The sequence below is a fragment of the Heliconius melpomene genome, chromosome 6 (assembly GCF_056956725.1).
Source record: "Heliconius melpomene rosina isolate 202511_hmr_F chromosome 6, ASM5695672v1, whole genome shotgun sequence".
NCBI lineage: Eukaryota > Metazoa > Arthropoda > Insecta > Lepidoptera > Nymphalidae > Heliconius > Heliconius melpomene.
In genome coordinates this window covers 11,991,272-12,015,018 of record NC_140394.1, presented here as the reverse complement: position 1 = coordinate 12,015,018, position 23,747 = coordinate 11,991,272, and the positions used below count along the sequence as shown (strand labels likewise).

Here is a 23,747-nt window from a genome sequence, read left to right as displayed (position 1 = left end):
AGAAGACGATGTTGGGCCGTTAGGCTTTCGCCTGGAATGACCTTACAGTTAGTTACCCTGCCCATATGACACCGTCTGGTCAATAAGTAGTCAATTTGAGTTGAGTGGGACCCGCTCTTATACGTGATAAGGTGCTGAGGATTCTTTTGGAAGAACGTATTCACGATGGCCAGATCAGACGCAATACAGGTTCTCAGAATATTTTCTCCCTCTGCATTGCGAAGACCGTGCCCAAAACCCCCGTGAACACGTTCATACGGCTCAGCAGCCTTACCAACGTGACCGTTCAAGTCCCCCCCAACTAAGACCACTTCGGTAGACGGTATAGCAAGTAGAACCTCTTCATATTGCTCCCAAAATGTCTCCCTTTCGGCCGCGCTACATCCCGCCTGGGGAGCATAGGCACTGATTAAGTTTGTGGTAACGCCCTCAATCAGTACCCTCACCCGCATCAAGCGGTCGGAGCGACGGTCAACTTCAAGGAGCCCATTCTGAAGCTCTTCAGAAAGCACTACCGCCACACCGTTTCTACCTAACTGTGACCCAGTGTATATAAGCCGGTAACCCTGTCCGATGTTACGGGACTTATTGCCCTTCCAACGTGTTTCCTGGAGGAAAGCACACTGGACCCGACGTCTCATGAGTACATCTGCGAGTTCCCTGCATCGTCCGGTCAGAGAGCCAATATTCCACGTTGCAAAGCGGAGTTTCCTTCTGGGTACTAGCGTCTTTAGCCGTGCCCGTACATGACACGGTAGCCCTTGCCCACTTGTCGCAGGTGTAGGGCGATGTGCCTGCGCGTCGTTTTGCGGCGACGCCCTAGCCGTACCCAGTCTGTTTTTTTGTCGGTCCATATAAGTGGCGGTTGGCGGTTTTTAAATGGAGCGACTGCCGTCTGACCTCCAAAACCCCTTTGTGGGGAAAAACCGAGGAAGGGAGAGGAAAATAGAAGGGGTAGGATAGGTAGAAGGAGGGAGCTAAGGGAAGGAGGGGGGGAGTTAGGACACCATTCTTACGGACTGGATGAGGATGTAAGAGTGAAAAATGTAATATAAATATATTAAATATATAATTGTATATAAGTGATAAAAAAATAAATTACAATATTGAAATATATAAAAGACACATATTAAATAAACTATAAATGTAAATAATAGTTCCCTACAAACATAATCTCTCTAGAAGTCTGCTAAAAGTGGAGAAATTAGTGTTAATACCTGGTGAGTGGAAATTTGGTGTTAAGACAGAGAGAGAGAGAGTTTCCTAGGTTCTCTAAAAGGTAAAAACTGGTTGTTTGTATAGTTGTTTTACGGATGATTATATTAATCATACTATTCTATTTATATGACATATGAGCTTGAATTTCATGATATTATGTTCAATTTGTAGTAAATTCAGATCTAATCCCAAAGACAATTTATACATAAAATATTGAATTATATTTTTTATATACTGTCTCTTTAACAAAACAAAAAAATAACAAATTCGAAGTAATTAAAAAAATATTTTAAAAATATTTTAAAAAATTATATCGTATTCAGCCCTCTCATCAACAACCATCTTTTGACAACTGTTGGACATAGGCCTTCCCCAATTCTCGCCACCACACTCGATCCTCAGCTTCTCAGCCCTCTAGTGAAATAAAATAAAATATATTATAACTTAGTACCTCCTCTTGTTAAGAGATGGCGCTGTTAAATAATTTTAATTTGAAATCAGTACAAAATTACATTTAACGAGCACATAGTAATTTGTGCAATGATTAATGGTTTCTAGCATTCAATAACGTTTATTACGCATCCACTTGAATACTATCGGTTATAATATATGGTTGTATATATTTTATACTACGCAATTACATTCTATACTATGTTATATAATAAATATATAATAGATAAAATAAAGTTATCTACAATTTAATGTAAAATAATCGTTACATTGTTATTTAAAAAAATATATATAAATAAAATAATCAATCTGTATAATTTTAATGATGGCTGTATATTTGTTTGTATTACACCATCGCTGTCTCGCTCTAACACTAAGCTGTCCCGCTCCAATTGTCAGAATGACGTGTCCCCGTACAAAGCGAAGTCAGTCACAAGTTGTAATCGCTATAATATTGTCGTATTCAGTATTTTTTAGTTTAAAACACTGACAAATAATTGTGAAATAAATATAATTGATTAAACAAAAGACATTATAAAAGTGTGTATAGTTAAACGTGATTATATAATTGTTAAACTTGTTTTAATCGTACTTCGATCGAGTCAGTGGCTGTGTGTTTTTACATCACCTACTATTTTCCCCGTAGGCAACAGAGCGGTAAAATTTATTATACGGCAGTCTCAAATAATTATTAATTACATTTATTTTAATATATCAAAATTGTAGCTGTGTTTAAATAAGAATCTTATCTGTTCTTATCAGAATCTAGTGCGAGTTTGTGGTGAATAGGGATATGTAAATAGCGATAGTGTAGTTAACTGTATGTACAATTGTTAAATTGTTATAATAAGTTTTTTACTCACTCTTTAGGTTATAAATGTCATTATTGATTTGCATTATGATTTTATTTAGCATGATGAAATTATTAATACTTTTATTATGGTCTTTGCCATATTAAAAAGTTAAAGAAAAACATTTGGCACGCAATGTCTCGAAAATTGTCAACAGAGTGTCACAACACTAGGTTCCCTCTGCCTACCCTGCTATACATGAAATACAGCATGAAGCTAATATAAAAAAATAAATTATGCAAAATTTTCAAATAATATAGCTATTGTTATAAAAAAAGATAAACATCTTGAGAATGTAATAATTATAAATAACATTGAAATCCTTTGATGCTTTGTTACTTGAATATATCATTTATTACATTATATCTATTTGAAGGGCATTCGCCTAAACTTGCTGTGCATCTCAATAATTAAAATAAGTGATAATTATTATAACCAATATGCTATAGCCTTTTTTGTAATAAAAATAGACAATATATTTATTATATATATTGTCAATACCCAATTGGGATAATGTGTAGGAAATAGAGATTCTTAATACTAGTATCTAGGCATATTAATACTGCTTGCCTCAATAATAAAGGATACAGAGAAAAACTAAAAAAAGATATATTATTAGTTGGTTCTTTAGAATAGCTAAAAAAATAGATGTTTTTCTTTAGGAAATTTTAAAGTGTATATTTTTGTTTAATTAAGTTTTTTTTTTATCTTTATGCATTTTTAACATTTTGGATAGTGATAGTGACTTTGTTCTCCACTTTAATATTATTCTCACTAATTGAATGAGGAATAATTTAACAGTTATTTTGTAGGTGGCATTAGTACAATGATATATAATTTTATATTCTTCAAAGTCTAAGCACACAAATCACATCCCTAAACAAATAAACATCATAATATCAAAGTATACAAGTATTTGAGACATACCAAAGAATAGAATAGCAATTGTTTTTTGTAGGTGATGGAAGATGCCACAGGTATATAAACAAAAACCTCCAAAGTTTGGTAAAAGATTGCGGCATGTCTAGAATTATCATCAGATAATTTCTAAAATAAATTTAGAATTTTTGATTTTGGTGTCAGTAGAGACAGGAGCTCGGACACTGATCTTTTTGAGATCTATACTTAGATTACGAGTTCCAGGCACTACTCTGAGCTAGTGCACCCTGTGAAACAATAGGCCCTAAGAAATTTCTAATCCTATGAAAATTATTTTCATTTCTTCTATGTTAGTACTCATTTCTTATTTCTTTTAAGTTACAGATCTTAATTTTTTTTTAATTATTTTTTTTATTGCTAATACTGCAATTAGCAGTGTAATAATATTTTTTTAGCGGTATCTGTGCTGTAAGTATGCATTATATTACTTATTTGCTTACATATCATAAAAGTTATAACAATGGAAGTGGTTTCTGCAAAACAATATAGAAAATTAAATGCTATCTTTGTAATATTGACATTATTGTGACTCAGTGGTGGCTATCCCGCTCTCAGTGTCTCCGTAAAGGCAATGGTTGTGGATTTGAGTCATGATTTTTTTAGCTTTACATTTAATCCTCCATAATAGAATAGGAAAAGAGAAGCTAGTGTTAAGCTGCTAACATCAGCAACTTCTGCCATAATACTAGACATATGGTATTTTGAGTGGCATTCTTATACTTTCTTATATTTGATACTCCATCACTCTTTTCGAAAGAAATGATGAGACTTTTTGCCAATTATTACTAATTTTGGATACAACAAGGCTCAGTAGTAATTAAGAGCCTAGTGTATAGACACTCAGTTATTGCCCATTTACCCGAGTGTCGGAATTCCACTCCTCATTTTATATTACCAGAGTGGGCCGATTTCCTAATTAATTGCTTATTGAGTTGCGGAACTCTATGCTGCGATAGACGGCAGGCACCTGTTACTAGAGCGAGGAAATAAAAATATTAAATATTTCACTTGCCCCAGTGGGAATCGAACGCGCGTTCCACAACCGTCGCGCTTGCAATCGCAACCATGTGCCCCTGCGGCACGAAGGCTTCGAATCAAAATCTAACATAGCAACAAATATTTTGGTTAACCAAGTAAAGTTTAAACTAACGGTACTCGTTAAAGGCCAGTGGCCGATTCTGTTAAGCATTTTCGCTCGTTTATTCGCTATGTAATAAAAAGATGCGACTTAAAAATTGTTTTTTTATACAGTTTTCTTTTAAAACGCGCAACTATATAAAATGTGGAGTAGGCATGTTCTTAGTGTTAATAAGGATATCTATCTATCTCTTTCTTACTATCTATCTGTTATATTCATTTCACACATAATATAAAATAATGAGCATCTTATAGCTAACAGGTAATTAACAGGTAATCATGCACAAATGACTAGTAATTGACAATGGTGTAGGTTCAACTCCCAACTTTCTTTTTAGTTTACCCAAGATACTCATTTCCCTACGCACTGCCCAATTATCAGATTGTGCGTGGCAGAATTTAAGTTGTCTTATTACCAGAGCGAGAAAATTAAAATAATTGTTTCCCTGGCGTAGGAATCGAACCGATAACCTTCGCGCTTGTAGTCACATTGTTCCGTTGCGCCGCGATAGACTCAAGTTCAGCTTTACGTCACTTTTCTATGAACTTGTATAATCAAAGCCATATAACTATGTTAGAGAATTTAGAACAAAGTCTAATTTCTTTTTTTAAGAAACGTATTTGAAACGTCCTTGCGGACGGTCGGCCGTTGTGAGTTGAATAACCGCCTGTCTAAATATATTATTAGAAGTTACACAAACACAATGAGACCCTCGTGGCGCATGGGCATAAAGGTGTGACTAATGCGACGGTGGTGGGTTCGATCCCCGCTCGAGGAAATGAATTATTATTTATTAGTTTCATTGCTCTCACGCCAAGACAAAAAGCCCGGCGTCGAGTTCCGCCACTGAACGCGCAATGCCTTGAAAAATTCGGCGGAAAGTAGGGTCGGTATAAGTGTCTCAACACTAGGTTCCCTCTGCCTAAGCTGGTGTATGCGGGATACAGCGTGAAGCTGATTTAAATTACGTTTTTATTTTTGCAAACACAATGTATGCATAAAACGGGAAAAGTATCTGTCGCATAATTACTTATATCATTATTAGCCTATTAGTGTAGGCAGGTTCCCATCTGGGAAACTAGTGCCTCGTTAGCAAAACAAGGAAAAGAAATTATATCACTACCATGAGTGGGAATCGAATCCACACTCATCGTGTTTACAGTCACACGCATGTCCCTTTTCGCCACGATGGCTTCTATGACCAGTTTATTAAAATAAAACATAGTCAGAGCAAGATGTTCATTTCATATAAAAATATATATTTTCTTGACAAAATTTGATTAGTACATTAAGTTATTGTGTTTAGGTTGTTGAACTCTTGAGTCATGCCATTTAATTTTTTTTGTCCCATTGATTTTTATACTATACTAGATTTTAACTGCGGCTTCGCACGCGTTTACAGATGCAAATAAAATATAAATCGACAATGTGGGTTAATTCTAAAGGGTCTGCCTATCGTGAATATAGCGTGAAGTTGAAAGAAAAGTTTCGAAATATATAGGTATTATAGTATTTTAATTAGTAATATTTGTTTTTTTTTTAAGTGTTAAAAAAAGTTTCCCATTTTGTCTTGTTACCAGAGGGAGGAAATAAAAATAATTCATTCCCCGAATGGGAATCGAATCCACGTCATTACATTCAAATAAAGGTAAAGTGCTAATTACAACAGTTAAAGAGTAGGCGTAGGTTCAATATCCTAATGCCGAGGCGTTTAAAGGACGTGCGGAATGGTATCGTTACTTTAATTTGTTTGTAATATGCCGTCATCTTTTATTGTTTATCTTATAAAATTAATTATTATTCATGTTGTGTATGTCGCGTTAGAGAGAAAAGTAAGTGTTGATTCACTACGTTCTCCGTGCACCGCCCAATTTTCGAGACATTACACGTTGAGTGGTGGATCTCAATAGCGTGCTTTGTCTTGTTACCGTAGCGAGTCAAACCCACGACGTTTTGTCATATCGCAGCGGCACAGTGTGTGACTGTAAATGCGGCGGGATTGTTGGTTCGATTCTGGCTTGAGGAATTAATTATTTTTATTTCTACGCTTCGATAACAAGACAAACCGTTTCAATATTTTATATTGGGCGAAATGTGTGGAACCCAGTGAAGCTAAATAACCTGTAAAATACTTCTTACATTTATCATATTTGAGTGTTTATTATTATTACACATATTATTATAACATCTAATAGCAACCTTTGGCAAAACTAAAAGGAAGTAATATTATGAATTATTTCTGGAAGTGATATAAACGTACATGAATATGGTAAACAGATGCTCATCATAGGGCAACGTGTCGCAGTGGTTATTCACTTCAATGGCACTGTGAATGTAAACGCGACGTTTGTGGGTTCGATTTGTCAATCCGCGATATGATTTTTTTCTTTTTTATTTACACGCTGTGTATCCCACACATAGGGTAGGCAAATCGAACCTGTTCCTGTTAAGACACTTCCGTTGCTCACTTTCCGAGAATTCACGAGACGTTGTGTGTTGAGTGGCGGAAAGCAACGCCGAACCCGCAACCTTTGTTCTGTATTGCTAAATTTATTGCGTTTTAATCATTTCGAAACATAATTTTCATGATACAACCAATGTCCAATGTTTTCAATTCCATTGGATTTGGAAGATTCACTTTATTGTTATAATATATTCTGAACATTTCGAGGCTCTCATGGCGTTAAGCTCGGTCACTCAACCTGCTCTTCTCAGCAAAACTGCCTTGAACCGGTTCAAACCGATAGCGATTGGACAGACTGACAATACTGAGATTTATAATTTAAGAGACGATTCAAAAGTAGGTAGTTGTAAATTGTTTCAAATACATTATTTGTGTTTTTTAGCTTCACGCTGTATTGAGCTTCTACGAGGGTAGGCAAAAGAAACCTAGTATTGAGACATTACGTTATTCTCGCCCCAACCGAATTTCGAGACATTTTGTGATGAATGGCAGAAATCGACACCTCGCTTTTTACCTTCTTACGAAAGATCTAGCTACCAATTGATCGAACCCACAGCAGTCATGCACCATGATGGCCTGGATAATAATAATAAGAGTCGTCACCCACTACCCACGAAAGTTCCTTTTCACTCAAATGCATAAAACACGCGGCCTTGCCTTATTTTGTAAGGACACGCGCCACATACGAGTATAAGTAATTTTACTAATATATTTTACTTGCCCTACTTTCTGTTATTATATTAAATGAGTTTTCCGTAGTAAAAGGGTATAAGTATAAATTAAATGTTTTAGGAGGAAAATTTTATAAATAATACTTCTGTCACTGTATTTTATATCTTGCTATATACCCTCTGGATAGCAGAGCAGGCAGAGGGAACCTTATGTTGAGGCACTAGATTCCCCACTTCCCGCCAAACTTTCGAGATATACCGTGTTGAGTGGCGGAACTAACAGCGAAAAGCTAGTTTTAATATTAATTGCTATTTGTAATATTAAATAATGTGATATCTTTAATATAAAAAAGCTGCACGATAAAAATTATCTGTCACGTAAGATATATCAATATATGTATACTTGTTTAGTGATTTCCCGGGAACTTATCAAATAGTCATAACAAAAGTACCTGCACTTGTTAACTATAGTTCAATATAATGAGGTCCTCATGGTGCAGTGGGACTGCATCTTATTGGAAAACGCGATGGTCTCGTGTTTGATCCCCAGGGGGAATAATCTATTTCTATTTCCTCGCTCTGATGAAGTGCGACGTGGATTGGGAATAGTGATAAGTTTGACGTGTTTTCATCGTATTTATTATATTTATGTCATAAAATATATTAATCTTAAGCTAATTGTTGCTTTCATGTTTTATTTATTATCTCTAATGAACACGCCGTACTCAAATATTTGGTTTACGCGGGCATTGAACTGGCGACCTTCGTAATTCGATTGTTCTTTAATGAAAGATTAGAAAATATACATAACACTAATATAACGTTAAGTCATAATAATGATAACTAGTGAGTAATTAACAATTTTTATATAGGTATAGGGTACAGTGGCATAACTTAAAAAATATTTTTTAACGACAATAATTTTTTTTCTTCAAGTTGTATTTTGCATAAAGTAACCTTACTTTAGAGGCAAAGGTAGACTTTGATTCCCACTCATGATAATGAATTATCATTACCTCTCTTTGGTAATAAGACAAAGCGCAGCGTTGAGTTCCAATAATCAACATGCAAATGAATAAAATTTGGGCTGAAAATGGGGAACACCACATGCCGCCTGGTTCAACTGGCTACCCGGTAATATGCGGGATACAGTTTCTTTTTTAAGTATATTTGAAAATGTAGGTTATAACACTTTAAACAGACTCTCAAATCTGGGACGGCTTGAAGGGCAGTGTAAGCCTTGAGATGCAACGCTTGTATGCTGCACTCTAAAATAATCGTTCTAAATATTATCATGAATTTTATGCCAAATTTTGTTGTAACATCCTCTTGAGGCCAGGTGAGTGTCAAGTGGCGGAACTCAACGCCGAGCTTTGTCTTGTCATTTATTGGTAAATGAAAATAATTTTCCCGAATCTATATCGAACTCATAACTATCGTCCTTAGTGTCAGTAAGACAATATTCACCATATCTTCATAAGGAAATGGAACAAGCTATAATACGGCACAGCCTTTAAACCATAAGTTGAATGTGACAGCTACTATTATATATCTCTGACCATATACGCTATTGTCACATTCACGCCATATATAATCTATGGTAAATCAAATATAGATTAAAAAGGATAAACATATGGTAGATATTATTTAGGGCTGCACTATAAATACGAAATAATTTATTGCGTCAACCCGTTACCTTTCCTTATATACTTAAACAGGATAAAGAAAAGTATAGTTAATTTTATTATCCCATTTAAAAATAAATATCTATTTCCTTCCTTCTTTCCATGATCGACATAAATGAAAGTATATTTTGTATTATTTTATTTATTTATTTTTTCCTTAATATATCTTATTAAAATTATCTTTTTTTATTTGGTACTAGTGACCCACACGCGGCTTCGTTTGCTTAAACTTATTGTTTGTTTTATTTACATTTATAATATTAGTTGTATAGGATTCACCCCTGATTATATTAGTTTTCTATACTTATTTTCCTCAACAGGGCAAAGATAGTTCAATGAGATGTCCTCAACTTGTATTACAAGGTGGTTTACTGCGACCGATGTCGTTGAGTGTTGACGTATAAATTGTACTAAGCTACTATAGTGTGATACTACAGCTATCTATATAGATAGCAATACAAATACTTGTACGAGGTGCAAAATCGGTACTTAAATAATAATAAAATATTTGTGGAAAAGATTTATCGTTTCTGGTCGTCATGGACCCAGCGGCACAGCGTCTGACTGTAAACGTGACGGTTGTGGGTTCGATTCCCAATTGGGGGAAAGAACCATTTTCATTTTCTTGTTATGGTAATGTTTGACAACATCTATTAGGATTTTAAGACTTTTAACACGAAAAAATATTTTTGTATATAATTTACTATAGTATTTGTGATAGGTGAATAACACTTTAAATAATTATCATTTTAATTTTAAAAAAATAATCCCACGATCATTAGCTTATCTAGAGATTTTTTTTGGAGGTTGGACGTTTGGACTTTACTTTTGAACAGATATAGATAGATATATTCGTGTAAGCGTTGTTTTTTTTTTAATTTATCGTGGCAAATTATTTGTTAGTAATAGAATAAATTAAAAACAATATACATCTACGCCGTTTCTGGTCTAGCGTAACTATCGAAGCGTGGAAGTCTTTATAATCTACTAGTGACCCAACTGGGGCTTTGCCCGCTCGATGTTATTGTTATATTATAGCAAAATGTGTTATCCTGAATTATAAGCTATATTACTGTGAAGTTTGGTCTAAATCCGTTCAGTAGTTTTGGTGTGAAAGTGGAACAAACATCCATACTCATAAACTTCCACATTTATAATATTAGTAGGATTTGTTGTTGTGCGAATGCGTTGGTTGTATAACCTTGAACCTTTGCCGGGCGTTTAAAAAACATTCTAATGACGTAAATTTCGGCGCGAAACGGAACGTATAATATCGACATTACAATTAGACTTTTAAATTGCAGTTCAATGGCCAATGTAGATAAAGATTATGACGTAATGTTTTTTTTATTAATGAGAGGAAGGGCGGAGAGTCTGACTGTAAACGAGATGGTTGTGGGTTCGACTCCCACTCGGAGATGAAGGATTTTATTTTGCTCGCGTTTGGTAGTGAGTTTCGCCTCTCAATACACAATAGCTCGAGAATTGGGCACTTCGTGAGGAACGGAGTGTCTTAACACTAGTGATTCCTGATCTTCTTTTGGTTATGTACGCGAAAAAATGAGATGCTGCTATTTTTACTTATAAAAGACTAGTCTTATTTCGATAGATAGATAGTCGTACGGTCACGCATGAGAACATTTTATGTGAAAATTACTAATGTAGTTTAAACTTACAACAGCAATATTATTCACTCTCGCAAATTTTCGCAAACTTTCTAAACACATATTAATTATACATGTGTACGTAGCGTAAAATACGTCAAAAAATAAATGGAAAATTTCGTTTCGTTTACAAGTTTTATATGCAGTTAGTGACCGTGGCCCGGTGGCACAAAGATGTGGCTGTAAAAGCGACGGTTGTGAGTTCACTCTGGGAAATTATGTATTTAATATTTTGATTTCCTTGCTCAGGTGACGAGGAAAAGCCCGACGTTTACACCACCTCACGCACGCAATGCCTTCGAAATTCCGCGGAAATTGGGTAACGGAAGTGATCTAACAAGAACGGAATGTCCTAACACTAATGAACCGGGAACCTAATGAACCGTTACACTGTATCCCGCAACATAGCAGAGTTGCTATGTCCGGGATGATATAGCGTGAAGCTAAAAAAGAAAATTGTTTTAATTTCTCCTGTTCAATAAGACAAAGTAGTTCCATCAAGTTGAAAACGAAGAACGGAGTAAATTTTACTCCATTCTCCGTTTTCACTAAATTTTATCTGCATACCCTATTAAACGAAAATGCTGTGATAATGTTATCAACAGATATGGTGACGTGTGCGTTAACTGCGTTTTAATTAATATCGCCTTATGTTCGTATTTGAGTTATCATTGTGTTATCTTGTCCAAGATCATCGTCTGATTGTAAATGCGGCGATTATGGGTTCGAATCCGGCATTATTATTAATCGCTCAAGAAAATGCGCGGCGTTGAGTTTGGTCACTCAATATGCAATGTCTCTTAAATTGGACGGAGTGTCTTAATACTATATTCCCTCTGCCGTCCCTGCTGTATGCGGTATACAGTGTGAAACTAAAAGTATATAAGTACATATACAATACAACGTAACTGACGTCTGTCTCTATATGGTCTATATATTTATAGATATATAACATTCCGCATTTCACGTAAACACTTAAAAATAAATTAAGAAGCGCCAAAAATAACGTGTGTATTCTCCCAAAAGTCGTAATATTTTACGTTCGACCTTCTCCTATCGGTAGTGTAGAAATCGATGACCCGACTTCAATTCTAGATAAACAATGTCAGTCAAGGTGCTGGATAATCGTTGAAATGTTATTAGCTCTGGCAAACGAAGATGGACGGAGCACAGGTTCGATTATCGCTGAGGTATTTGGTGTACTTCATGAGTGTCTTAACACTAGGTTCCCTCTGCCTACCCTGCTGTGTGGGGGATACAGCGTGAAGCTGCGTGATTAGTTTTCTAAAGTTTTTTTTCTTTTATAAAACAGTAGTTCCTGACATTTGCGCGTTTAACCAAATAAACTTTTAACATTTCAAATATTAAGTAGATATAGATCTGTCGTGAAAAGATATTTAGCTGAAAGCGCAGTGCCTACTAGCGATGTCAGTCCTCGATTCAGGCTGTATCCAGCTTATCGCGATATGGGCAAAGGAAAAGGGAAGTGTTAAGACACTCCAGACACTGTTTATGTCAGTCCAAACAACTAAATATTTCAATTCCAACCCTGAAAGCGGAGGAAACGGCAAATTTAAAATAAAACTGACCTTACATTAAATAATACGCTCTCGAAACATCTCAGGGTTTTAAGAAGCTCATTATTTTCAGAGATTTATCCTTTTAGAACATTAATTCGTTCGAAACAAACAAAAGCGAAACAAAGAAACATAAATCTTAAACAAAACTTAATGCGCGCGCGCAACAAATTGCACTTTATTTTTATCTATGATTACGTTTCCCTATTACGATGATCGACACGTGGCTCGTATTTGTATTGGTAAACAGAGAAGGACATGACTTTCAAACTATCTATCGATATCTTAATTTGGTTGATCTTTTGTATTAATAACAGGTTCAGTTCCTGTGTTAAGCTCTTCTTTTCCTACTGAGTATCTCTCCTTCTTTCTTTTCGGTAAATCGAGAGAATTTATTTTTCTGTCCGATGCTTTGAAAAATTTGGGCGTACATAAAACATTCGGCCCGATTCTCCGAAAATATCATTTATCGCTGCGTTTATACCCCAAATTGTTCAGGAAAAATAAATTTTGACATGGCGTCTTGGATGCACGCCATGATGTGCAAACGGCCTCTGTGTCAAACGAAAGGCACGACGCGCAGTGGCAGTAAACTCACATGCATTCTGGTTATTTCTGACCGTACACGAATATGACTGATCCATCAACGCTGCTGCTTTATACCATATTCTTGGCATCTTTCGGGGGTTTTGATGTTTTGGTAATGGAGTCTTTTTGATTTCTTTTGTTGTCTTTTTTTTGTTTGGGAAATAATTTTCAGTGTTTTCTTACAAATTAAAATAGCTTTACGGTATATCCCGCTTATAGCCGATTTGTCAGAGCAATCCTACTGTTTTTTTTAAACTCGACGTCTTCTTTTATCTTCTTACCAGAGTAAGGAAAATGAAAATATTACATATTTCATTTCCTCGAGTGAGAATCGAACCCAAAACCTGTCGGATTTACAGTCGCATGCTTGTGCCCTTGACTCACAACTGGTGTTGAGATTTCAAACACTTAAATTTTTTTTTAAATTATAAGTATTATAACCATATCCGTTATTCCATTCTCTTTTAATAATTAACCGACTAATATTAATCTTTGACGTTTATTATAGACAATTTAAATTATTATCGCCTGTTTCGTTATTATTACTTTTTTAACTTCAGTTTCATATTTTTATGTGTTTTGTGTGAAACTTCGATACTCAATTCCGCGTTTTGTCTGTTTACCAGAGAGAGAAAAAGAAAATATAAAATAACAAAAACGAACCTACAACCATCGCGCTCGACGGACTGAAGCCACGATAGTTTCAATTCGTACATAATAAAGATCTGTCACTTACATCGCATTAACAATGGCCACGTGTACGCGTTTGATACTAGTATAAACACGTGTGACGTACCATAGATAAATATAGATAGATAGTAATGGTTATGTGTCATACAGAATTGTAGGCTCCGGTAGACAAAGCTCGGCGTTCTGTTCCGCCGATCAACGCGAAGTGTCTTGGATATTTGACGAAGAATTGGGTACTGAGTGTCTTAAGCCTTAACACTAGGTTTGTTCTATTCACCCCGCGGAAAAATATCTTTCTTTGTTTTCATTAGAGTTGCTGACTTAAATTCTGATATACATACTTTTATAAAGCTGTAAAGTTTGTTCGGTTGAACGCTTTAATCTCAGAAACTGAGGACTCGGTCGAATCGAAAAAATATTTGTGTAGTTTGGATCTTTGGATAGTCCAGTTAAAGAAGAAGAAGGTATATTAATAATTCTTAGAACGGCTTCGCCCCCATAGACAATTGGAAATTACTGAATTACATGAAAATTATAAACGTAATATAATAATAACGACCATTAGGTCGTTAAACTGGAATAAATTATTTTAAAAATATCCTGACATAGTTACAAATGCAAATTAGGAAATGAACCTGTGACCTGCTATCTTCTGGATAGAACTGAAACATATGAAGAAAAAATTAAACGCAATATAAAGTAAAATAAACAAGTACCTTTTCTTATTACCTTAATCATTTCGTCATATGACTCACAATTGACTTAAACGACCAGTTTAGAATGGTCCATCTTTAGTATAAAGTAGGCCTGCACTTGTTATTAGGCTCGGCTAAGAGAAGTGTTTTCTTTGTGTTATTTTGATCTTTAGCTTTACTCTGAGTCCCGTATATAGTAAGGTGTAGGAAACCTAGTGTTTAGGCACTCCCACTCTTCGAGACATTACGTGTCGAGTGGCGGAACTCGACGCCGCGCTTTGTCTTGTTACCAATGCGAACGTGAGGGCGAGGAAATAAAAGTAACTAGACCTTAGATACAGTAATATTTATTGTCCCAATAGGATTTAAATGCATGACCATCGAATCCTCGCCAACTGCGATACAATAGTTTAAATTATTTCTAATAAAGCTCTGTCACTGACATCTACCATGATGTGCTATCTATGAACATCTTTCCGGAGTATCTTAACACTAGCTAGATGCTCTCTGCTTACCTCGCTGTATGCTAGATTAAATGTGAAGCTGAAAAAAAATGTGTAAGACCAAAGAAAGATTATCATATTTTCAAGTGCGATTTGTCGTGGACTGTAAAATTTAAAGGCCAAGCGCTCTGGTCAATGAACGGCTCGATTCTCATTTTCTGTTTCGACTTTCGTCGCAGTACTATACGGGGCGTCGGCAAGCGCGCGCGCGTTCCGTTGCCGTTCGTAAACAAAGAGATATCCGTTATCTATGGAACGCGGGATCACGATTTAACAGATTATATATCTAGCAAATTTGAAAAACGCCATAATTTTTGAAGCGTTCATTTTTAATCCTAGGATTTTAAGCCCTGTTCAAGCGATCGATTAACGTGAGCCTAATTAGCAATATGTCAAATGTTAAGCGTATTCTTTGTATAATTAATTCAATTTAGTTGTTTCGAATTTAAATATATGTAAATAGTTCAGTTTCGCTGGGCGGTTCTTTCTTTCTTTATTTTTAAATTTGTTTTTTTTTTTGAGTTAATGATAATCTTTCATTGATTACTTTCTTATTGCCTTTATTTGAGACTGCCGTTTCAAGGTTACATTATCTTCTCGTTTAGGTTTCCCGAGAACTAGTGGACTCATTGGCGTACAGCCAAAAAAACTGAAAATTTATCCTAGTGACTCAGTGAAAATGTGTCCAAGCAAGATGTGCGTTCATATTTACCAACATGATGTAAATCATTCGTGACAGTGTACCAAAATGTCTCCCGACAAACGTAAAAAGAAGATCAACGAAATTAACAAAAACAATCATCAAACAAGGACTTGACTTCAGCCCAGTGATAAAATTATTATTAAAACCTTATTTGATTATGATCTCATTATTTTAGTGCTCAACCCTTATAAAGACTGAATAACTTAGGTTCGAAACGTAAACATGATCGCCTTGAAAAAACTTTACGGAGATGAGCTTCTCCGCCTAGCTTTAGTCCTTAGCCTATTAAAAGCAAACCCGGAGGAGTACCTCGAGCTGGAGACGCAGCAGCTTGCTGGCCTTCACATATCCAATGGATCGGACTGGTCTTTGGAACACGAGGCTCGGACCCTGATAAGACCACGACATGTCCATCCCAAGTCGCTAGATCACATACTGGTCAACTACGAAAGACAACTGTTCGAAGAGCTCAACTCCCTCGGCCGTTATAACTACTTGGAAAACAATGAGCGGATATGGTATAATCAGGGTTCGATTCATACATATTTACTAAATAATGTTGCGACCGATACAGTCGCGCCCGGGTTGTCCCAGGAGGCAGTCCACGATGAAACCGTTCAGGATAACGTTTCGTCGGATGACAACGTCGCTCAGGAAGTAAAAGTTGAAGACAACCAGGAACAACCAGATGCGGTTGTCACGCTTTCAGCGGACTTCTTACAGAATCATACCGAGTCGGATATATTTGCTGAAATATCGAGTCGCTCTTTCGATGTAAACGAATTCCTGGTACCGAACGAGATGCAGATTAAAAAAGAACCAGAATCTGAAGAAGATTTGATTGTGAGTGTAAAACAGGAGAGAGAAGATGACCTGTACAGTGATAACGCGATCGACGACTTCGTGCCATATTTTTCAGCGAAAGCTGGAAAGTTGGAACTTGGAGAACCAAATTCAGTGTTTCATCAGAATCTAGCAGACCTTCAGGATTATGAAGAACTGTTTGATGATGTAAAGGAACTCAAAAATGATTTGGAATTCTTGGACGTGAAACAACAGCAGGAAAACTTGGAACAATATCTTCTAGAGAACACACCTCTTGATGCAGAAGTCTACGAACTGGCACCGATGTTTGAAGAGGAACTTGTGGTAGGAGTGAAGAGAGAAAGAGCTAGCACTAGTTTCATTTCAGCGAGCTCTAGCGGTGTGAGCGAGATGGATGTATCGTCTGACAAGGACGTGCCTGATGTGAAATTGGAGCCTGATGAAGGTCATCACAGTGGTGACGAACTGACACAAGAGGTTAGTATTTAGATGTAATTTTTCATGTTATTTTGAATGTTATTGCACGTAACTGGACAATGATAGCTGAATTCAAAGTTCACTCCATTATTTATACATTGAATTGAAATTGGTAAACAGTTTGTTTTTCCCGCATTGCGAATTGATTTTTTTTTTATATATTTATTTACACGCATCTTCTGATTCTGCGTGTTAGATTTATTTTTTATAGCTTTACGCTATATCTCGCATATTAGGATAGGCAGAAAGAACCTAGTGTTATGACACTTCGTTCCTCAAACCCCAGCCAATGTTTGAAACGTTGCGTGTTAAGTGACAGACCTCAACGCCACGGTTTGTCTTCTTACGAGAGCGAGGAAATGAAAATTTTTTTTTCCCCCGAGTGGCAATCGAACGCACAACCATCGCGGTTACAGTCAGATCTGTGCCGCTGAACCATTAGATAGTCTAAAATATGACACTGTTACCTGGGTATATATTTTTTATTATATTATTTTATCACTAAACAGATAAGGTTACTTTTAGCATTCGTAATATTTGCTAATAATTTTCTTTTGCCATTGATAAAGGAGGTGAATGAACTTAGATAAAATGAAAGTTCATATGAAGTAAGGGACGCACGTAGTTGAACGTTACGGGAGTCGAACTCGCGCTTCTAGTTTACCCTGCAAGCACTGTGAAATTCTTATAATAATGCGAGATAACAATCAAAGGGTTAAAGGTTACCTCACGGGTTTTGAGCAATATTTTTAAATTAAGGGGAAAATTGATTAAAATTACTTATTTCTATATATTAATACGTGAAGCCACAACTTTGGACCCATTTTCGCTGGTCCACAATTTCGCATTTGCGCGGATGGAGGTGTATGAAATTTGGCACACTTATTATTTATTTGTAGAAGTTGCCGAACCCTTATATTTCGCAATAATAATGCTTATAAAGTAAATTAAATCAGTAAATAAAACATTACTCACACTATTCATTTGACAATATTTACACTTTAGTTTATAAAGTGGCATACACGTTGCTATGGCAACGCTGACGTCAATTGGTTCTCTATAGATCTAGTTATTCTACAACTGAAACGAAGGATCAGAACTGCGTCTGGTGGTAAAGGCGAAGGGTGTGGGTTCGATTTCTATTCATGTTCTCAACATGCACGGGGTGTGTAACACTGCGGGATACCGCGTGAACCTATAACAAAACTATTATCGAGATAATATTTACTTAGTTAAAATTGTCAGGTTATACCACTTTTGTATTGGTATATTCTGACCCCGTTTCTATATATGGATATGACCTCCTTCTAACGTTAGTCATCGTAAGGCTGGCTAAAGAAAATTCCTATAAACCTTATGGGATGTATTTTTCGTACAGGATGTTTTAATTTCACGTGTTTCGTTTTTTTGAGTTATATTTTTCTTTTTTTATTATTATTTTTAAAGCAAGGTTACGTATCATGTGACCTAACTTCACGTTACTTAAAGCAGTATTTCATTTAAATTTTCATTTATCTATATATATAAAATCGAAAGGTCACTCACTCATCACGAAATCTCAGAAACTACATGTGCTAGGAATCTCAAATTTTGCATAGGAGTTACTTATAGGACGTAGGTGCTCGCTAAGACGAGAATTTGCAATATTCGATACCTAAGGGGATGAAATAGGGGTTGAAAGTTTGTATGGATTTTTTTTAAATCGCCACCGATTTTTATAAGATATCATTTATTTTTTTAATAACTCTTGTGGTTCTGAAGAGTTCAGCTATTCAGGTCCTGGCTTCGTCATCAGACCAGCTCAATGATACTGTATTCTCGTATTGTCGCTATTCTACGTATATCTGGGAGGTTTCGTGATCTTATGGTCTAATTCATTTTCTTACATTTTGTTACATAATTGTAACTCGACATAAAAACATAAAAATATATACAATAATCTATATAAATAATAAATTATAGAACTAATGTTAGTCTTAAGATAGTATAATTAGGTACAGTCCTTACAGTACGGCTGATGAGTTGTGGCCACTCTGAAGATAGCTTTTTCATAAATGAAAAGTAAGAAAATTGTAAGTAAGAATCCTAAAATTAAATTCTAATCTGCGCAGCTAAGTTCAGGGCGGCCTCGACTCTCGGCCGTACTGTATATCCAGATTTATCCATTTTGTTGAGGTCGAAAGGTGACCAGAGCGTTGCCTGTCTACTGCAGTTCAATAAACGTCTGAAATGTTAGAATCGATATTGGGATGTTTATAGTACAGCCTCAGCTTCGAGCTTTTTTCCGCAAGCAGGTTAGGCAGAGAGATTCTAGGGTTAAGGCGCTCCATTCTCTGTTTTCGTACCAATTTTAAATGGCATAACTTAACGCTGCGCTTTGTCTTGTTACCGCATGAAATGCAAAATGCAGGAAAAATCGAATCTACATCCGCCATAGTCATAGTCAGACGCTGTGCTGTCGTGTCACGATGGCCCTAAATTACTTATAAAATATAACTGTAAATAAATATACCTAAAAATATTTATTTAGAAAAGGTATAAAAATGTTTAACGCTTTTCTCACTTAGCAGTGTACGCAGAAGACACGTAGTGCTAAGACACTACGTTTTGAATTCACAGTTGTGAATTAGGAAAGACAGCACGGGGATCGAACCCACACTTCTTTTATTATAATAAGTTATAGATAAAACCACGTGTTTACTTACTATAGAGGCACATTTACTTTCGTTTTTACAATTGGCACTCTTCACCGATTCGCTTTCGTCGCATACTCGTATACAATATTAAAGTTTCTACGTACTTTATTTTTAACCGCTTTCATAAAAAATAGGTTATGAGTTTCACATGTATGTACATACAGTATCTGATATTGTTGGAATTGGATAATATTTGAGTGTGATGATTTGCTTAGGTTTCCAACCACGTGTGCTAAATTGAGTGAGTGTATGTTTGTCTGTCTAAAAATTTCTCAAAAATTAAAAGTATTTTATTGATGTTTGATTTAAATGTGGTGTATTTTAACTTAGGTCAGTAGGTACAGCAGTTTTTAAGATATGAGTATCAACATGTATGATATAGGTAACTAGATACCATTTTCTGCAGTGTGGACTGTTCTTGGTAGTTGGGTATTTTTTAGAAGTAATTAAATTCCCCGAGTGGGTATCAAACCCATGGCTGTGTTGCTGCACCACGTTTGATTCATTAGTTTTAATTATTATTTTTAATTATTTATATTTAGTGAAGCTTCACGCTTCATCCTGCAGGGTATGAAGATAGTACCGGAACAAGGGTCAAAACACTCCGTTTTCCACCTGTCCGTCTATTTCTGTGTTATTACGTGTTTAGAACAGCTGTTGTTGCCATAACCTATGTAGATATGTATCGTACTCAATAATTGCGCAATATTTAAATGAAAGCTGCAATATTTAAATGACAGCGTCACTACGACGGTTGCGAGTTCGATTCACGCCCGGGGTATGAATTATTTCCATTTCGTCGCTCTGGTAACAAGACAATGCGTCATGTTAATTTCAGTTCCGCCAATCAACACGCAATGTCTCGAACATTGGGCAGTGTGTGGGGAATGATTTGCTTAACACTTCGTTTTGACCTGCCTACCCTGCTATATGCGGGAAAGAGCGTGAAGCAAAACAGCTGTTGTTGACACCACTCAAGTGTCAAACGCAGCAATTGTGCAATATTTAATAATGGATAATAATAAGAAACCAATATCGTATGTTTTAGAATGAGTCATAACAAAGCAGGTCATGTAACAGAGATATAGGCTGAGATTATGTACTATATTAGTTACTTCATTACAAAAATAAAAATAAATAGTTTTGTTTAACATTTGTATAATCCGTCTTCAACTAAGTTCTGTGTTCGATTCCCACTCGTGTAATGAATTATTTTCATTTCCTCGCACTAGTAATAAGACAAGATGTAATCTTGTATCATTTACAACAAGTAGTCATTTTTATTTGACCATGTGAGCAAACCCGCTGGACAGAGCTGGTAATGAATATAATTTCATAATTCAATTATAAGTTAATAGTTAGTATATAATATAAAATTTTACGTTTTTTTATGTATTTCTGTCGTAAAAAACAACCTTGCCGTACCTTGACCGGTGGCGACCTTGCCGGTACAAATCATATGCTCTAGAATGTTATTTTCATCTGTGGTCAACGCCATCTCTGTATTACATGATGGTATTAAAAATGATACGAGACGAAGGCTCTTATTTAGTGTGCCAAATAAAATAAAGTGTTTGTACACAATTTAATTAATAAAGCAAAACACATACTGTGTTTGTTTTTATTTTATCTGTGGTGACATTTGTGTCTAATTAAATATTAATGTAATGTAATGTTTATGTACCTACAGCGTTGGCAACATTTTGTGTGCTTAATTATTATTTTATACTCTATTTTATACTGTTTAGTATAATAATAATTATTGTTGTTTATTTTATTTATTATTTGTTTTGTCTGTATAGATAAAATAAAAGTAGGACGTTAACCAACGCTTTAATTTCTTTTGCTTAATTAGTTGCTAGTGATTAACAGTATTGTTTATTACTATTTTGTTGTAGTTATTACTAGAAAAAAATATTCCAATTAGTTAATATAGTAAACGCCACCTATCGGCGAATAGTGGATACTACAAGTAACTTTAAAATTGATAAAGCGCCATCTGTGTAAGATTTTTGGTAACTTAAACTCTTGACTTTTCCTAAAGATGGCGGTGTAATACTTTTATATTTATACTAACATTAATATTATTAAGCTGAAGAATTTATTTGGTTGAACGTGCTAATATCAGAAACTACTGGTTTTGGAACAAATTGGCATTGTCTTTTTGTGTAAGATTCATTTATTGAGGAAGGCTTCAGAATGTATTAAAAACATCAACATCACGTTTCATGTTTTACATTTTTTAGTTATTTCCGTTTGAATACGGGGGCGAAGGCGCGGGTAAAAATTAGTCTTCTTTATATAAAAAGACAATAAGTATATACTTATTGAATCAAATTGATCATTGATAATACCGTGGGTTTCTTTTACATAAATAATGTTATCTCTGTTTTACACGATTTCTTCTACTTACCTACAAGTAATATTGAGACCTCTGTGGCAAAGAGGCACAAATTTGCAACTGTGAACGCGACAACCGTTGCGGATTTGGTTCTTACTCGGGAGAGTGATATATTTCATATTTTCATTTCCTCACTCTGGAAGCGAGGCAAAGTTCTGCCACTCAACACGCAATGGATGAAAATGGGGAACGGTGTGTCTTATCACTAGGCTCCCAGGTTCTCTCTGCTCTGCTACGTGCAAGGTACAGCATGAAACTAGGAAAGTATAAATGTCAGTGATGTCAGTTGACAGACAACACACAGACGAACGCTGAAGTTTCGCTTGGTTCCTTGGAGAGTGTACGGGAGAACTAAGATAGGATCTTATAATTCCTAAAAAAGCGGGAAAAGAATCAGAATAACAATAATTTATGTAAACATTTAGTATAATTTGGCTAAGATATTGCAATAATTGTATGCGGGCAAAATCGCGTTTGGGTCGCTAGTAACCTATAGCAATAAATATCAATAACTTTTTTCTTCTTTCCAGGACATGGATTTGATCGAGGTGCTGTGGAAGCAAGATGTGGATATGGGTTTCTCCCTCGAGGATCCTATGCAACCGGTATGATCTTTTTTTACCCATTATATATATGATTTTGTAGTAGGTATATTACGAAAGTTGTGGGTTCGATTCCCACTTGATGAAAAAACAAAAAATATATTTTCCATATTATCAAGCAATCTATACTTTCCTTATACTTAACATAAAAGTATAGAACACAAAATAAAATTACAATTTATTTATATATTGCATACTTTGTGCAAGGTTTTTTTCTCCTTTATTTTACCTGGTCTAGTAATATTAAACACTGCGTTGAGTTACGTCACCCAACACGTAATAATCTTAACGCTAGCATCTCCTATCTTGCTAAATGCGTGATAATGCGTGAAATGAACACCAAACTTTATATCAACAGGAGGGTCCCCACGCTACCAAAGTGGAGCTGGACGATCAGATTGACAAGGAACTTAAGCTGGCCGAAGAGAAGATACAGAAGAAGAAGAAAGAAGAAACCGAAAAGATAGAAAAAGTGAAGGCTTCTCTTCTAGAACCGGAGAAAGAGGTATTTCTTAAATGTATATTTTATTATGTTAATGTATTGAATTCTAGGAATAAACTCCTATTACAATTTCAAATATCTGTTATGCGTTTAAAATTGTAGTAAATTAAGGCCGTCGCGTCGCAGCGGAACTGACTAGGACTGACGTAGGACTGTTTTGGGTTCGATTCCCACTCTTGTGAAAGGCAAAGCGCGGCGTTGTGTTCCGTTACTCTTTTTAACAGGCAATATCTCGAAAGCCAAGGCCGAGGGAACGGATTAGGTTCCCTCGGCCTTCCCTGCTGAAGCTGTTAAAAGTTTATGGTTTTCTATTTAACAGGATGATCCCTGGGCCGGCCTCTCCTACACTGTTGATACTGAAACTGGTGAGTACTTTTTATATAAGTATTCCTAGATTTAAAAAACCAA

The 23,747-nt window shown here is 35.6% G+C and overlaps 1 protein-coding gene across 4 annotated transcripts in view; it reads left to right on the top strand.

Moving 5' to 3' along the window:
- LOC146538533 (segmentation protein cap'n'collar-like) overlaps positions 1-23,747 on the top strand; it is a 95,686-nt gene that overhangs the window by 13,407 nt on the left and 58,532 nt on the right. Inside the window, exons 1-5 of one of the 4 annotated variants that reach the window (XM_085186249.1) lie at positions 2,085-2,208; positions 15,739-17,138; positions 22,766-22,840; positions 23,196-23,342; positions 23,659-23,704. In XM_085186249.1, the coding sequence (XP_085042375.1) occupies positions 16,059-17,138; positions 22,766-22,840; positions 23,196-23,342; positions 23,659-23,704 (1,348 nt within the window). In that variant the 5' untranslated portion in view covers positions 2,085-2,208; positions 15,739-16,058. Of the gene's footprint in view, positions 1-2,084; positions 2,326-15,332; positions 15,505-15,738; positions 17,139-22,765; positions 22,841-23,195; positions 23,343-23,658; positions 23,705-23,747 lie in introns of those variants that run through there. The other 3 variants (XM_085186248.1, XM_085186250.1, XM_085186251.1) reach the window with 3 other exon arrangements.